We start from the raw sequence: 17917 nt of genomic DNA on the forward strand, positions 1-17917 counted from the left end.
ACCTGGCTGCTAGCCCGAGAAAACCTGTTCACAATACGTCGCCAGGAAAGCTTCAATAGATACTGACAATATTGTAGATATACTTACCTCTTCCGAAGGAAATTCTCTTTCCTATACTTTCAGTCGAAACAGACGGAGGAATTCCTGTAGCCGCCGTATCTTCACCAGAAACCTTCCGAGAAGCAGCTTCTTTTAACTCTTTCACATGATTAGTTTTGTGCTGACTAGAGGGTCCTTCACTATCTTTGTCTTTAAGATCTGAGGTGGATTTGGATTCATCTTCCTTATCATCGGCTAACGATCTATCTACAGCCTTAACAGACGAACACGAAACAGCGTTCGATTCTCTTTTGAAGTGACCTCGGCCAAGACCTGATAACTTCTCAGTAAGAGTCTTTATACTGCATTCAGATTCAACATCGGAGTGAGTTTGTTCCTGCTTGTTATCGCTGCTACAAACACTCTTACTTTCTCGTAAATCTTGACTTTTAAGTACACGCTGGTTATTATCAGTGTAATTCTCTTTCTCATTACCACCACCACTGTCCTGCTTTCTTCCTATTGTTCTTAGGAATGACGGTATAATCTCTCCTAGCGAATAAGAAATAATACACAAAATTATTATTTTTAAAAGAACAATTAATTGTAAATCATAATAATAACACATTACCTGGCTCAACCATCTACACAGCTCATCATTCACATATAAGCATGTATCTCCTTGTTATTCCTCACATCTGTACATGTCCTTTTACAGACACACGTGAAAGACTCCTTGTTAAAAATTGGCAAAGGGTACCATAAAGGGGAGACTTTTTCGATTATTTTTTCAATATCTCGCACCGCTTGTAAGATCTGAGCCTACTTCCGATGGAGTTTCAAATCCATGTATGATCAGTTTTTTTTTCTTCTTGCATGCAGTACGTAATAACCAAATATATTACATAAACAATTAATTATAATGTCAGTAATATGTGGTGTTCATTGGGCAAAACTTTCCAAACAATAAAGATTCATCTTAGACTAGAGAAATGGTTATCCTTCGCTTTTCATTATCATTTGACCATGAAGCAAACGCTGGAGAGAGGTATACTAACCCCGTATACAAATGTGTGGTGTTGGAATGTATGAACTCGTAGGGTATGATACTTTACTTTTTAAAATTTCAATACTCCCAGTGTAGTCCTAAAAAAATTTAATAAAGAAATAATGTTCATTTTTTTTTAAATATTCAATTAGAACTGAACAATCTACACAAAATTTGTAATCGATCAGTGAAAACGGCATCTTTCTAGAGCCTATAATTCCCGAGAACCCATTGTCGACAGGATTGGCCACAAACATATAAACCTAGCATTTTAATACATAAATAAATTTAAATATTTAAAACAATGTGCAAAGAATATGCCAAAGCTCTAGTTTTCAATCTTACAAAAAATTTATTTTACAAATAATATATATATATTCGACCTATAATATATGATGATACAATCATAGTGATATCCAATTGGTACGTTTGAAAGTAATGTTAAGAGATAAAACTAATATAGTACCTGGGTAGTATTAGTAGTGAAGTGTATTAGTATGACATGAAGTGTAAAGGTGAAAGAAAAGCAAGGATAGGAATGGGAAGAAAAGTCGCCCTCATAGCTGTCTATAATGGGACCCCATTAAAAAAAAAAAAAAAAAAAAAAATTCCTTTCTAAACCTTACCATAGATGATAGTGATTACAGTGTCAAGGATCAGAGAAGATTTAGGTACTCTGTCATGGAAAGTCAGGGAAACCAAAACTAGAATTTCAGTGCGAACTCTTATGTTAGCTCCTATCCTCTGTGAAAAATTTCTGTAGAATGCGAAGTGTTATTGAAATACATTAGTGCCAAATAATAATTAAAAATTAACAATATCTTTAATATCTCGGCATTCTGAATGCACTCATAAAAGCAAGTAAACATATAATTTGGTCTATTTCATTAATTAACTACAATTAACCTCCCCCCCAAAAAAATTAATTTTTTGTTCTTCTTTCAAAGAACTTCTTTGAACTCCTTTCGGCGCTCCTCAAGCTTCTTTATTAACTAACTCTATGGTCTATAGAACCCGGAGGTTCAATGCCGCGTTCACAAAAGATCTCCATTGAATACTGTCCTTAGCCAACTGGATTTAGTTTCTATTTCTGGGAGCTCTATTTTAATATTATCCTCCCATCTGCGCCTAGGTCTTCCTAATGGTTGTTTTCCGATTGGTCTTCCAGTTAAGACTCTAAAAGCGTTCCTACTTTCTTCCATTCCGACTATATGACCTGTCCACCTAAGCCTCCTAGATTTCATGACCTAATAATGTTTGGCAACAAGCTTCTTTATTTCTGAAGATAATTTGCTTTTCTTCGACTTTTCCTTATCACCTTTTTTCTGATTGATTGATTGATTTTTTGAGTTTTACGTCCCTTTTCAGCAGCGAGGCTATATGAGACGTGGACCTACTGATTAACGTGGAATCCGAACCACATGAGCTCCCGCCGGGAATCGAACCCGGGCCTCCCACGCCAAAGGCGCGTACGCTAACCGCTTAGCCACGGAGGAGCTCTACCTTCTTTCTGAATTTGTCTTGATCGTTTGAGTGAAATGAAATGAAATCTTTGAGTTTTACGTCCCACGGTTATGCCGGTTAGGCTAAAGGAGACGGTGATAATGAAATATGAGTGAAATGGTGGAATGAAGAAAGTGGGAGGAAACGGGAGAACCCCGAGAAAACCCACGAGCACGGTGTTTGTCCACCACAAAGTTCACTTGGCAGGGGCTGGGATCGAACCCGGGACCCCAAGCACCAGAGGTGAACGCTCTACCACTGAGCCACCGCGCCCCCCTTGATCGTTTGAGGTGTTCATATCTTCTAAGAGCAGCTTTTTTTTTATTATTTATTTTTCTTTTTGAAAAAAAAAAAGAAAAAAGAAAAATCGACTCTTCTGAGAAAAATAGCAGATTTCCCTGATTCACTTTGAGTTCTGTGACGTTTCTTGATCATCCCGGGTCAGTGTGAACCCTGTAACGTTTACAATGGATGGGACTAGTTCAAGATTGAGAACGGACAGAGAATCGACAAACATGAATACTCATAGATCCGAAAAAGACGGCTGTTGCCGTTGAAACTACTCTCTTATGCCAAATGAAAGCACCAAGGACAGACAGCAACAAACATCGAACTTGAGACCCACTGAAAGTGAGGTGAACATTCCTATCAACTAAAAATTACAACAGTGACATCCAAATGAAATAGAACTTACCTCTGCCCATTCCTAAGCGATTCCATTCTGTTATTAAGCACTTCGGCGTTTCCTTTGGAAGTCTTATAGGAATATCTTCCTCGTCTTCTGTTTCAGAGAACTCACCTTGTTTACCCTCACCACTACTTGTAGCTCTGTAAAATAAATATTGACACGAAGCCATATTACTAACAGCCTAATGATATTGGGGCAAACATCTTATTACTATTATAACATCGTATGTCCTTATTTCTTAAGAAACACAAATGAATAGACGGAATAACATATGGTCAAGAAATTGAGTTTCCTTTACTGGACTAAAAATACCTTAAGTATACAAGGAAATTCATGAGTTCTTTCCGGAAAGAAAAAAAAAGATAGATCACGTACAGGAAAATGGCACTCATTCCATATCTACTTATACAGGGTGGCCCAAAAGTAGGTATACAGTCCCGTACTGATCAACTCATTGTTTTTTATACCATTTCTTACTATTATCCATCAGGTAGACTTAGTTTCTTTATTATTTGTTCTTAATGTGTTTTTACTTACATCTTAAGCTCGGAACAGCCGAAGCAAACAAACATATAGGCCAGAATGTTATACTTGATCAACGCAGGGATGTATACCTACTTTTGGGCCACCCTGTACATTAGTGAAATTTATGATTAAAATGATCATTAAGTTCTTTCACCGAACCTTCATCTAACACTTCGTTCTTGTGCTATGACGCTTTTCGTATCATTCCAACCAATTTTTTGGCGGGATATATCTCCCGAAATGACGTATTTGTGTACACATGTTGAACTATAGTTTTTCTCCTCATTTCACGTCTGTCGATTCCCAGAGCATTTTGCTATTGTTTTAGAACACCTTGTGCACGAAATTTTCATATATTGCTAATTTAAGTGAGGCTGCAGTAGAATTCGCAACCACATGCTTAAGAGATAAGAGCATTGTATTAATGGAAGTGAATGATTGTGAAATTAAACTTTTTGTCTTCTCTCACTGGGGATTGAACCGATGACCATTTGCACCAAAGCCATACAGGCTAACCACCAGACACGGCCTTATCTCTGAGAACAAATACATGTGCATTAAGGTTCTAAAAAGTTGGTCGACACGGCAATATCTGCATTCACGTCATAAATTCATCACACTATGCTAGCGGATGCTATTTAGTATTTTTTTTCACACTCCATTTCTTGAAACTACATTCTGCCCTTTTTTTTTAATCAATATTTATAGTTCCGACTTTAAAAATCTATTTAAGAGATAAAAATTTGCAAAATATAGGTGCTCCTAGATCACATGGCTTGGTAGCACAACCTAGCTGTTCTGCTTGGACAATTCAGTGTCTATATTCAGAAAACCTCTGACGGTTATATCATCACTAAATATATATGATAGCAAAAGTACTCACATTTATTATTGTGATTGTTTACTATTAGGGATTAGCGTCGTGTACTTACTATAAGGAATTCTTAATGTACCTCTTATCTTTCTACAACCAACATTACATAACTCTCAAACCGGGTTGTATAACATTTCAGGATATTAGCAGATCTGAGAGGCCTTTTGCCTTTATAATAACGATATGCATCCTATTGTAACGTTAAGCAACCCAGAAATAAAACTAAAATTAAAATAGACCAAATACAAGATACTAACCCAAGCTGAGAATTACTTGAATCCAGAGATTCTCCCTGATCTTCCTCTGCATCCTCCCATTGGTCTTCTACCTTAATTTCATCAAAATAAAAAGGAGCAGGTCCTAAATCCCCATGGCAACCTGGAGTTAATGTTAGTTCTGGAAAACACATAAATTACTAACACTACGGGCTTTTTTCAATACTTTAAGCTAATGCTCGGGAAAAAAAAAAAACAAATCTTCTGACCTAGGCACAATAATAATAACTAACTCTATGGCCTATGGAACCCAAAAGTTCAATGCCGCGTTCACAAAAGCTCTCCACTGACTTCTATCCTTAGCTAACTGCATCCAGTTTCTACTTTGTATTCCAATCTCTGCGAGGTCCATCTTAATATTGTCCTCCCATCTGCGCCTAGGTCTTCCTAATGGTCGTTTCCGATTGGTTTTCCAGTCAAGACTTTGAAAGCGTTTCTACTTTCTTCCATTCTAGCTACATGACCTGGCCACCTAAGCCTCCTAGACTTGATGACCCTAACAATGTTGGGTAAATCATATAAATTATGTAGTTCCTCGTTATGAAGTTTCCCCTATTCCCCATTACCGGTCCTCTTGGGTCCGAATATTCGTCTCAGGATCATGTTCTCAAATACTTTCAGTCTATGTTCTTCCCTCAGAGTAAGCGACCATGTTTCGCAACCATACAGAACAACAGGCATGATTGTATTATTAATTTGGATTTGTATTAGGCACAATAATAATACAAATCCAAATGAATACAAAGGCCTATATGTATGACACCCCAAAGCGTAGTCAATTCTCACGCTTACGAATTTCACAACTAATTCGTAAAACAATCAACATATTTAACTGTCTGTGATACTGGACTTTCTACAATTTAGACATTTCATATATTACAGTATAACTGGAGCATATTTCCATACATTAAACTTTTTTTGAAGCACTTATCTACCTAGTAATGGTTTTTCAAGAGGAACATTTTAACATCTTTGTCCTTCATAACCTGGAATGACATGATACAGGTTTCCATTCGAGGTATGGGATTTTTAAGAGTGAAAAATCTCTTTTTTTATGTCATAGGTTTGGCAGCACAGAGGAATAATACACACCGAGGAAAGGTTGATAAATGTCTTGAAACTATATAGTGTGTCACGAGAGGAAATCGTTTCTCTTTGGAAGGTGATAGGGGAGGTCATTTCTAACAAAAACGTTCCAATGATCATATGTTGTATTCTTGACAATTTGAGACTTTCAGATTGTTGACCATTTTTGACCTATGTTGAATGAAAGTATTTAATTTGTTCATCCTGTACCTATTCCACAGAGTTGAGACATAAATCATTTGAATGCTGATGGAATGATTTTACTAACAGTAAGCGGCATATGTCTTTGATGTCTAGAAAGCGAAGTTATAAATCCTCGGCCCACAGACACCACTACCATATGCCGCATACCGTTGAAAACGCCATTCCATCAGCATTCAAATGTGCTATGATGTCTCACGTCTGTCGAATAGGTACAGGATGAGCAAAATAAATATTTTCATTTAACCTAAGTTAACAACTTGCAATTCTCAAGCCGTTAAGAACAGGAATTACCTCCTCCTCACTTCCAAAGGGACGCGATTTCCTCCCAGGACCTGTATGTGTTAAAATTTAATATAAGAATTTTTTTTTCCTAGATTTCTACCATGCGTACAATTTACGGGCAGTAATGTTTGTGTTCACCTCTTCTCCCTCCAAACGCATACCTTCCGCAGCCAGCAGTGCCTCCACGATTGTGGCATAGTGGAAAGTTGTGTATGCTAGCGTTTTGTGCATGTAAAATTTACGTTATCGGCAGTAACAGTGGTATAAGAAAACACGGTAGCATTAAAATATCCATTAAACACATTTCCTCAAACATTACTTAACAAAGATCATCATCAATTCTCACACATATTTTGCAATTAATACTATCTGCACACATAGTAAGCACATTGTAAAAAAAACACAAATCGCATACTAGAGTATCTTACTGATAGCATTATAAGGTACATGAAACCAAGAAACAAAACTGAATAAAACTGAATTCAGTTGGAATGAAATGTAATCTTTCGCCACATAGATAATAATCTTCAGAACTTTTGTTTTCTCCACCCTTTATGAGAGAGATGGAGATATAATAATAATAATAGCTTCTCTGTTGACAAACTAGATCTATGGAAGAGTAGTTCTCTAAATTATGATAATCTACAAACAAAATACAAGAAAGATGTACTTACGTATGTATTTATGACCCTCAACAAGAACTCTATCCGGGCACATACTTATATGATCCTGCTGTTCGCCAATGTTAACCAGATGCGTAGCGTTAAAGGGGCACACAAATTTCTTAATTTCAGGATAATTCTATGAAAAAAAGAATGAAAATAATAAATATAGCACAATACAGTGATTAGTGTTCTATTGTATTAACAAAGTTGATCAATATTACATTGTATTAATCTTAATCTGGTGAATGATCAAATTAAAGAACAAGAATTTTAGGAATTATCCCAAAAAAATCATAAAAAGATTGCGATCTTGGCCAATAATTAGTTTCTGGATCAGGGGCCACAAAATTTTTGAACGGCTCAGGGGCGTAGAGTTTTCGTATTTTCTATGGAATAAGCACATCATACTGAGTTAACCGATAGTTTGGGTTTAGCTACATTATACGTAATTCACCAGATATAAGACATACAAGAAAAATTTTGATTGAAATATATTGTATCGGGGGACACAAAATTTTGAACAGACCCTAAGTCGAGTTTTCGGTTGTTTTTCTTCGAAATAAGCACAGCAATACTAAATTAAGTGATAGTTTGGGTTTGGCTACACTATACGTAGTTCTCCAGATATAAGGCCTACAAGAACAGTTTTGACTGAATGAAATATATCTACTCAAATTCCAAAATAAAATTTCGTGACCTTTTCTTTCCCAAACCATAAAATTTAGTAACATTCTGAAAAGTGAATTTCGGTGCGAATTGGGCCAAAGTTTCATGCATGCGATAGAAACGTGCTTTGCTTGCGATTTGGTAGGGTCTAAAGGCCGAAAATAAGACATTTTTGGTGGTGAATTTTGAGGTTTTATAGAAAAAAATTCCAGTTTATACGATATTTCTCTAGGTAAAAAAAATTCGTGACTTCAAAGCTAAATTTCTTGACTTTCATGACCATTTTCTGATTTCGTGACTTTTTCATGACTTTCGTGACCGATAGACACCCTGATATTGGATCTAGGATCAGGGTCTACAAAATTGAATTTTCGTATTTTTTACGGAATAAGTACATCATACTGAGTTAAGTGATAGTTTGGGTTTGACTATACTGTATGTAGTTCTCCAGATATAAGGCCTACAAGAAATTCTTTGATTGAAATATATTGGATCTTTTGATCCCAAAATCTGATTTAATATCAATTTGAAAATATTAATATCTGAAACATTTTAATATGAAAAAGACCACAAATAAAAACCTTATATTTCGTCCGGTAATAACAGTTATAAAAAATATACAGTTGACTGTATTCGAATCACGTAATTCAAAGTTAGGATTAGGAGTTAGACTACTGGTCGTTCGGCATCTACGGCGATGTTAGCTCGTCACGTATGAGGGATGACGTTCCTCTGCGATCACACTAAGTGGGGAACTAGGGAGGATGGAAGCGACTTGGGATTACTATGTTAGGTACAATAACGGCATTTGCCTGATGAGAATGAAGAAAACCCAGGAAACCTCACTCAGGATAGCTGGTCTGAAAACGCTTTTATACATTTTTTTGATCGAGTGTCCCCACCGGGAATCGAATTCAGGACCACTTGCACCAAAGGCGAGAGCGTTAGCGACTACGCTACGCGAGGTCACTGCGCAATTTGAAGTGTCCCAAGTTGTATATAGAGCTCAAGCGACTCTTTTTAGCACCGTTGCTACATGAAAAGTGAGGTAGATTTCGAACCAATGTAATACGCTTAAATTTTAGAATTCCTCACCAGAAATCGAGCCCGGAGCCACGAGACCAGCGGGAGGACCGGAAGAAGACACTGAGCCAGCTGTCCGTTTTATAGTCTTTTCTTTTTAACTTATGACAATGTTTTTTTGCTTCTGAAAAACAAGATGCCGATACTCAACATGAATACGTTACTCCTTTTGTCCTGATTGGCTGCGAAGGTAACTGTCAAAATCTAAACAAGTGAAAAAAAGCAGCTACAGTTATCTATTTATTGATCTATTATCTTTTAAATGCCGATAATATACTCTTGTTCCAGTCTTCAAATAAACTTAAATTGAAAAATTCATTTAATAATAGCTAGAGAAATCAGAACGTTTCCAAGAACTAAGAAAAACGTGTCGGTACCGAGTAACACCAGGAAAGTGCTGTTTGTAATTATACCTAAGCGTTACCGAACGAAGTACTGTGTTTCGTTTGAGGTGTTTTCAATAATGGAAGCTCACCTGTCTTCTTCTTTCTTGTGCAATTATTTTCACTCCAGATTGAATGATGGTACACGTAAAATACAGGATGTTTCAAAATGGATATCGGGGTTTTAAGGCTGTGCAGTATTTATTACAATTAACTTATTATTATACTTAACTTACAATACATCAAATGAAAGACCAACTCGAATATTTTGGTACGCACGCAAGTGCATGTATTGTCTCCTCTGTCTGCCGTTAGAAATCGTGGCGACTAATAAGCAGACAGCTTTTTGTGTTTTACATTTTGAATCTGTAATTACAGTGCAACCGTCTGTGTGGAGAATTTTAAGGAGACGCTTATAACTACGCCCTTATCGTTTGCAGTTGCTACAAGCTCTAAAGCCTATGGACTACGGTTTATGTGACAACTTTGCAAATGAAATGTTATTGCATGACGGTCCTCTTCAGTGATGAATGGACATTTCACCAAAGTGGCAATGTGAACACTCATAATGTTCGCATCTGGGGATCAGAAAATCCCCACCAGATGGTACAATTGCAACGAGATTCCCCTACATTGAATGTGTTTAATACCACATCCTGGCGGAAAGTTTAGGGCCTTTCTCGCCTATCGACGCGATGTGTGCCATGTGACGAATGATGGTCACATTGAACTAGGGTTGGCAAAAACCATGGTTTTTATTGAAAAAAAAAATATGTTTAAACCAGGTTTTTAAAAGTTTAAACCAGTTTTTTTTTAGTTTAAACCAGGTTTTTTAAAGTTTAAACCAGGATTTTTTGATTAAAACCAGGTTTTTATGATTTAAATCATTTGCTCTATGTATTTATATCATATATGGACAGAAATAAGTTTGTTTCGCCTTGATGTTATTATGCAACAACCGGGTTATGCTGGAAGGGGTCATATAAGCTTAAAGCGGAATAAAAACCGCTTCTCGAGTTACATCCGAGAGAAATTGTCCTCCATTTGAACTCGGAACCAGGACTAATTGGCCACAAATGCGATACGTCTGCCGACTCACTCACGAAGGAATCCTGATAAAAATACGTTGGACTGATCTTTACATGCTTCTTAATATAATTGTCAAAAGTCATTTCAGAAGGACAAAAAGATAAACAGTTGTACAAGTGAAACCATTATACAGAATTACATATGGACAATTTCAAAGTACTACGGAGTACAGAAGAAATAATTTAGTTCAAGTTAGTTAACAATGACTTTTATTGGTCCTAATTAAAGAAATACAACGACTTAATTTGCATATCAGTAAGAAAAGTGAATAAAGATACGAATTATTTGAGTCCACTTTGGCTCCGACTTATTTATACATAAAAAGATACCAAAGATACTTCTCATTTCACTAAATGCCTCTCGTGGGGTTTGTATGACTCCCCCCCCCTCACACACACACAAAAAAAGTACGGCATTTCGATGTATTTTATCAATAGTAAACATTATTGAAACGAAACAATATTTAGAATTTTTCTTTGATTGCAATTACATAACAATAATAACAAACTACAAAAAAATCACAAAACAAATATTTATAAAGTTATAAACTAAACAAAAAAAAGTTGCTTTTGTAGTATAATCTTTTTGAGAAATGAATGGGGAATTTAGGCCTGAATATAATACGAATAATATACGGAAGTGAAACGTGATAACTCACAAATGTGTGTTCATCAAGATTTTACAAACACTTACACTTTTACGAACATTTTTCGTTTTTTTCTTTTTTTAATTGTTTTTTAAACCAGCCAATCCTGCATTGAACACTTGTAGTAAAAGTTGTTTTGAGTTGCTCTTTCATTTGATGTATTAATTATAATTGTACGTTAAATATAATTAATATTACGACTTATAACCCCGATATTCATTCTGAAACACCCTGTATATTAGAGATTCGGGGAAATAATAATGTCTAAATGATAAAACCAAAAATTCAAAGATTTATTCTAAATAATATGAAAATACATAATGGCCATAATAATGGACATCATACTCTCAATTAATGTGTCTGTCGCACACCAAGCATATTAAAGTTGCTATCTTCGAGCTATGAATATATAAGACGTAAGTCAGTTCATTTTAAGACAGCTGGTACGAGACGAACTTACCTTTTATTCTCCTCAATCTTCATTATGTTAAAAATATTCCGCGTTTCAGTATGGAGGAAGAAATACTTTTAACCTTAACATTAGATTAAAACCAAATACAGAAATAACTTTTCACAAATATATGTATGTTTCAGCATAACTCTGGAATATCAGCAGCAATTTCAACCGAACTCGATACACATATGACTTACAATCTAGAAGAAAATATTGCGGGGGTTATACACCCCTAGAAATGGGGTGAGAAGGGATTAGTCTTTACAACAATCCCTGATAGATTAGGAAACAGTTCATGATTTAATGTTGGTTGCCTACAGAACAAGGGTAACACTTTCATTGAAATGTGTACCATACGGAGGAAAGAGATTTAAATACTTTTGATAAACCTATTTCCTCCGTCCGAAAAATGATCATTTCAGACAGGAGTACGTCGACGGCTTTGCTCATCGTTATTATTTTTGCATAAAAATTATCCTTTCCGTGCGAAGAACGGGCATTTCAGCTAATTCTTAAGTAAACGATAAGTCTAACCTTACAAGATATTTAAAAATGCCTAACCATATTATCGAAGCTAAAATCATTATATATATATATATATATATATATATATATATATATATATATGTTCGAATCTCATTGTATAAGAATGACGAAGCCAAAGTTAAATTTGGATTAAGATAATCTTGTCAAGGATTGGTTCTGTGTTATCAATATTTTCTTTCAAAAATATTGATTCATAAAGTTTTAAGTTACTTATGTATAAATCAAGTGGCGTGATAGTGAAGCATATTAGCTTATAAGCTTAAGGTTCCACTATCATGCTCTGAAGCTAAGGGACATTGTGATGATAATGAACGAAGTGATGGAATGAAGAAAGTGGGAGAAAACAGGAGAATCCCGAGAAAACACACGCGGTGTTTGACTACCAAAAAAGCCCACTTCGTGCAAATAGGAATCGAACCACAGACCGCGCACCAAAAATGAGGACTCTACCATTGAGTCAACATGGCCCTTAGAACATTAGTGTAGAACAGTGATCGCCAAACTGTTGATCACGAGCTACTAGTAACTCGCGGGGACATCTTCGGTAGATTGCGTTAACGCTCCTGTTGGCTAACCTTGCCGATTTGGGGTAAAAGTGGATAAATCTAGAGTACTCGACGTCCAGAAAAAACTTGTTGATGAAAAAAAAAAAGTTCCATCCTTCTCAATAAAGTTAATAAGTCTGATCAAAAATCTGTTAATACATTTGTTATTTATTACTAACTGGACTTCAATTTCTTTTTGTTATATACAGTTTAATTAAAATTGATTTTATATTTACTAGAAATGTAAGTATATAGGTAATAAACAAATGTAAGATTTATTTTCAAATGTTGGTAGTTCTTTTGGTTGGTAGCTCACAGAAGGTTTTAGAAACGGCGCGGTAGCTCTGAAGCTTCGTACGTTCGGTGACCACTGGTGTAAAACAATGTTTTAGCAATTTACTAATAATTGAAGGCAAAATGATAATGGAAGCTAGAGAAGAAATATTTAAAGAGCTTCGAAATGTGGTGCTGGAGGAAGATAAAAAAGGCAAAATGGACAGAGAGAGTGATAAAAGAAGATGTTTTATAACTGGATTGGATACATCTTGCAAAGAAACTGCCTTCTTCATACTGCTATTGAGGGAAAGATGGAAGAAAACGAACAGCAGGAACAGTGCAACTTATCGTTAATTTGAAAAATATAAGGAAATGAAGGAGTTTAAAATTAGAAAACGTGGCATAAACGTTTCTAAAGTCTAACCTACGGGAGGGGGGGAAAATCTCATGTTAGTCCCAGAATCTGTCAACAGGCAGCATACTTAATAATATGACTACAACTTTCTATACCACACATCGTAAACGTCAACTAATTTAATCGTTAGAGAAACCCAAAATCATAAAAAGCATAACAGCAATTTACACATAAGGTTGGTACCTTCAACATGGTTGAGGTTGCGTAAGGGTTCAGAAGAAACTAATTTTAAAAGCATAATAAAGCATAATTTTAGAAAATAAAGCACAAAGCATAATTTAAACCAGTTGAGAATGCTCCACGAGCATTGTTAGAATGAACTTAAAAATAGAATGGAGAGATGAAGCTGGAAAGATAACTGTCATTGTTCCTAGATGTAGAAGTAATTTTTTTTATCTGCACCTTCTCTTTCTCGCAAAAATTAAAAAAAATATAATCTCTCTATGACTTACAGTTCTCGAGATATTGTTGCTTAAATATCTAGAAATTCGAAAAGTTTGGCTAATATCTGGGGAACGGTGACCAGTTGGCCAATAGACAGTTAATCAGTGGCCACCGGTTACTATTTGGTACCAAAATGTTCACCATTCTCTTAGATATTGATCAACATCAATATCATCTCTGTATGACTTACGGTTCCCGAGATATGGTTCCTTAAATCTCTGGAAGTCGGCCATTTTTTGGCCAATATCTCAGGAACGGTAAGAGTGACGCGATAAAAATTAATCACTTTCTCTGATAGTTTTTGATGCTCTATCGAATGCAGGGTTCAAAATTGAAAAAATCGCAAATAACAGACAGACGGACAGGCAGACAGACACACAGACATAGAGACTTCAGTAACGAACTTTTTAAGTTCGCTGAATATATAGCACAATTCTTGGAAAATTGTTTAACTGCAAGTTTAACATACTGTATTAATATTTTTTTAACCAATATTTATAATGCAAATTCATTGAGAACATAACAATGCAACAATGAAAAGCTTATTTTTATTTTTGTAAACTTTTCGGTGTAATCCTTTGATGTGGAGAAAAGAAAAAGGAAAAAAAAAGAAGAAAAAAATTTTCTGCCAACAATGAATAGTACACAAGAACTCCACACTATATTGTTATGTGTATCTCTTGAACTTGATCACTTTCTGTACTTTTTCGTGGCATCTTTTACTTCCTCTTTCTGTATATATGCACCTGTAAGGCGCATATAAGTGATAGAAGAAAATGACTCGACAAAGCATCTCTCTTTATAGTGCATTAAGTAGAAAGTTCATTAAATATGAAACAAACTGGTTGCATAAAATATTAATCAATAGATCAAGATATTTAGAATATTAATGTATAGTAAATATTGTACATTATACATGATTAATGTAAAACAATGATTGAAATTAACAATAAAGCATAATTAAACAAAAAATAAAGCATAATGTGGGTGGCTCTATTATTCATGAATGACTCAATATAAAATAGAACATTTAACTTTTCTATCAGACGATTCAAATCACACTTGTCGCATATGAAATTTGGAGAGTAATTACTATATGTTGGAGTTCTAATAATGATTAATTAAAGACAACGTGAAGTGAAAAAAGGTATTTAATTGGGAATAACACTCTGACCACAACAGCGAACTTGGGACCTGCAATTCTCAACTAAAATTTCTCTGAGGACGAGTACCAGACTAGTGCTCGAAATATTGTAAGAAAAATTGAGGTTACGTTAGGTACATTAGCAGGTTTCATTACACTATAATGTGTTTCGTACGTCCCATAAGCAATAAAAATTCTCTCTTTTCATGTTCGTTTGGTTTATTATTCTTATTCTTCTTCTTCTTATTATTATTATTATTAAGACAAGCGCTAAAATCTACATAGGTTATATTCTATATGGGTTGATAGTGGATAACTAAAGTAGTATTGTAGTTTCTCTTAAAAGTGCGAAAAGTGTCGTGTTTTCCAGATTATTTATTTACAAAAACACCCACACCCATATATATATATATATATATATATATACACATTTATACTATGCTTGCAAATTATCACCATTTATGATGTATTTAATGCTTAAGGATCCATAAACATGTGAAATCAGTATATTTATCGTTTTCCGTGCCTGAAGCGATTGGAAATGAAAGCAGGAACGGCTTTCGAAAATATTATCGCTGAAAAAAAAAAAAAAAAAAAGTACTGTAACGTTAATCGTATCATTTAATTTTAAAACTTAATGTTGAAACGCGACATGCTCGGAACTGTCAGTAATGTAAGCCCAGTGAAGACTGATAATAGCTGCCTGCAGCTTAACGTCCATTTCAGTACATGGAATTCTATGACACATGGACTACAGTTTAAAAATGAAATCCCAAGTACTGCAGGGAGTTTTATCCGAAGTAAGTACCCTCACCAGAAATCGAAAATGTATTATATATACAGCAAGTATTTCTGTTAGCCTTCTGGTCATGAAGGTAGCACTGTACGATTATCTTCATAAGATAAGAACAATTCAGCACAACCTTTCGTTTTTCTCCCACAACCTTTTTATTATACAATTTCTGTTATATACAAATACAAGTCACTATAAGTGTGATCGTAAGACCAATACAAAGTTCTCTATATAGTTTGGGTAAATAGGTGTCCCTAGGCCAAGGTAACCATGGGGGGGATTCCACACAGCTCCAGGCAAGCAAGGTTGAAGTGGTTTTAGGAATTGTCAGTGCTCCAAGCAAAAAAAGAAAGATTGGTGTCCCGTAGAGCTCCAGGCAAGCTAAGAGTGGTTGAATACCTACAAAGCATTAGGCAACTAGGAGGCTTGAGTTAGGTTAAATCTCTCTCAGAGCTCCAAGCAAGCTAAGAGAGGCTGATGTCCCGCAGAACTCCATGCAAGCTAACCAGCCAGGGAAACCTCCGAGGTCCAAGAAGGCTAAGAAAGTGATTGAGTACCTACAGAACTCCAGGTAAGCTAAGGGGCTTGGATTAGGTTAAATCTCTGAGCTCCACGCAAGCTGAGAGAGAGAATTTGACTCGCTGACACTGATATGGGGAAACTTTACATGATGTTTTATACCCTTTTTTGGACAGCAGTGGAGTTAGTGTTCCTCTTCTGTCACACGCCCTGACGGTGATGAGGATTCTTGTCGTCTGCTTGTAGTAGTTGTAATGAAAGAACACGTGGTTTATAAATAAGAAGGACGTGTTCGTGTTTACAAATATAGATCACGTGTAGGATATTACAGTATGTCGTCTTCCTGTGAGCGGTCTCTCTAATGCGATTTGTTTTCATAATCAAATTTTATTTTAAAATATAGTATTTTGTAATATTTTGAAAATAACAAAATAATATTTTTAATCATATTATGTGAATGAGACAAACCTTCTTGCATTTCACAAGATGCATTTGGAACCGTGATGCCAGAATTTGGTGCACTGGGTCATACGGACAGGTCTTCCATTCATCCCTGGAATCCATTTTCTAGAAAAACACAAATAAAATTTTCGAAATGAATGCGTCTACTAATTAAAACAAAGTCATTCATAGCACTGTTGACAAACACTTGTTAAGAACTGATTTACACTCTCAAAAGTATGAAGATTACAAATAGTATCTTACCTATAGATATATTATTAAAAATCGAGTGTCTTAACTGTAATATTATTAAAAATTAAAACTTTTTATCACTGTGGTGAACCGTGGCGTTTGAAGCTGTATATTTCATTGACGTTATTTTTGTTAACTTTCACAAGCATCCCATTCCTCGAAATGTTGTTTATTTCACATCTGTTTTTCATCTATGATAATGAAAGGCAAAGTTCTAGAAAACAGGCCCACTTTCAGTCCACCACCCAGAGGCTAAGTTAGATTAACTATGACAAAGTAAACTATTTCAAACTATTAACTAACCAAAATACCATTTGCATAAAAGGATTTCTTCCGTTAACCTACATTTTAATACTAGGTGTGGGGAGGGGGCAAAGCGTGTTATGAAAATGAAATGAAATCTTTAAGTTTTACGTCTCCCACGATTATGCAGGTTAGGCTAAAGGAGACGGTGATAATGAGAGATGAGTGAAATGGTGGAAGAAAGTGGGAGGAAACGGAACAATCCCGAGAAAACCACGAGCATGGTGTTTGTCCACTACAAAGTCCACACGGCGCGAGTTGGGATCGAATCAGGGACCCCAAGCAGCTGAGGTGAACGCTCTACCACTGAGCCATCGCCCCCCCCCCCCCGAAAGCGTGTTATTTTAGACTATATATGTTATTAAAAGAAATCGTTTAATGCAAGTGGAATTTTGGTTAATTACGAATTTAAAATAGTTTACTCTGAAATTATTAATTACCCAATAGTAATTCACCCAACTTGCCCTAAAAAAACTAAAGTAACTAGGAACATCAACAACATCCGACAATGCAAAACAATATGCTCATAGCGAATGTCAAAGAACACTACACTGTATGCCACAAAAAACATTTTGTAAGCCCACAAAAACCAAACACACATACAACAATAGAATCAAAGAGATAGAACCAGGGTGGAAAAAAATCATGATTTTTTTAAAAAAAATCATTTTTGTTGATTTTTTTGATTTAAATCGATTTTTTTGATTTAAATCAAATCTTTCTCTTCGT

At 35.4% G+C, this 17917-nt stretch overlaps 1 protein-coding gene across 3 annotated transcripts in view; it reads right to left on the reverse strand.

Moving 5' to 3' along the window:
- LOC145684254 (uncharacterized) overlaps nt 1–17917 on the reverse strand; it is a 37377-nt gene that overhangs the window by 13948 nt on the left and 5512 nt on the right. For all 3 annotated transcript variants that reach the window (XM_081756378.1, XM_081756380.1, XM_081756379.1), the window contains exons 2-6: nt 16661–16759; nt 7199–7325; nt 4935–5073; nt 3285–3418; nt 88–591 (exon numbers count right to left, since the gene is read on the reverse strand). In XM_081756378.1, the coding sequence (XP_081612504.1) occupies nt 88–591; nt 3285–3418; nt 4935–5073; nt 7199–7325; nt 16661–16756 (1000 nt within the window). In that variant the 5' untranslated portion in view covers nt 16757–16759. The remainder of the gene's footprint in view (nt 1–87; nt 592–3284; nt 3419–4934; nt 5074–7198; nt 7326–16660; nt 16760–17917) is intronic.

The sequence above is a fragment of the Thermobia domestica genome, chromosome 4, assembly GCF_964235325.1.
Source record: "Thermobia domestica chromosome 4, izTheDome1.hap1.1, whole genome shotgun sequence".
Classification (NCBI taxonomy): domain Eukaryota; kingdom Metazoa; phylum Arthropoda; class Insecta; order Zygentoma; family Lepismatidae; genus Thermobia; species Thermobia domestica.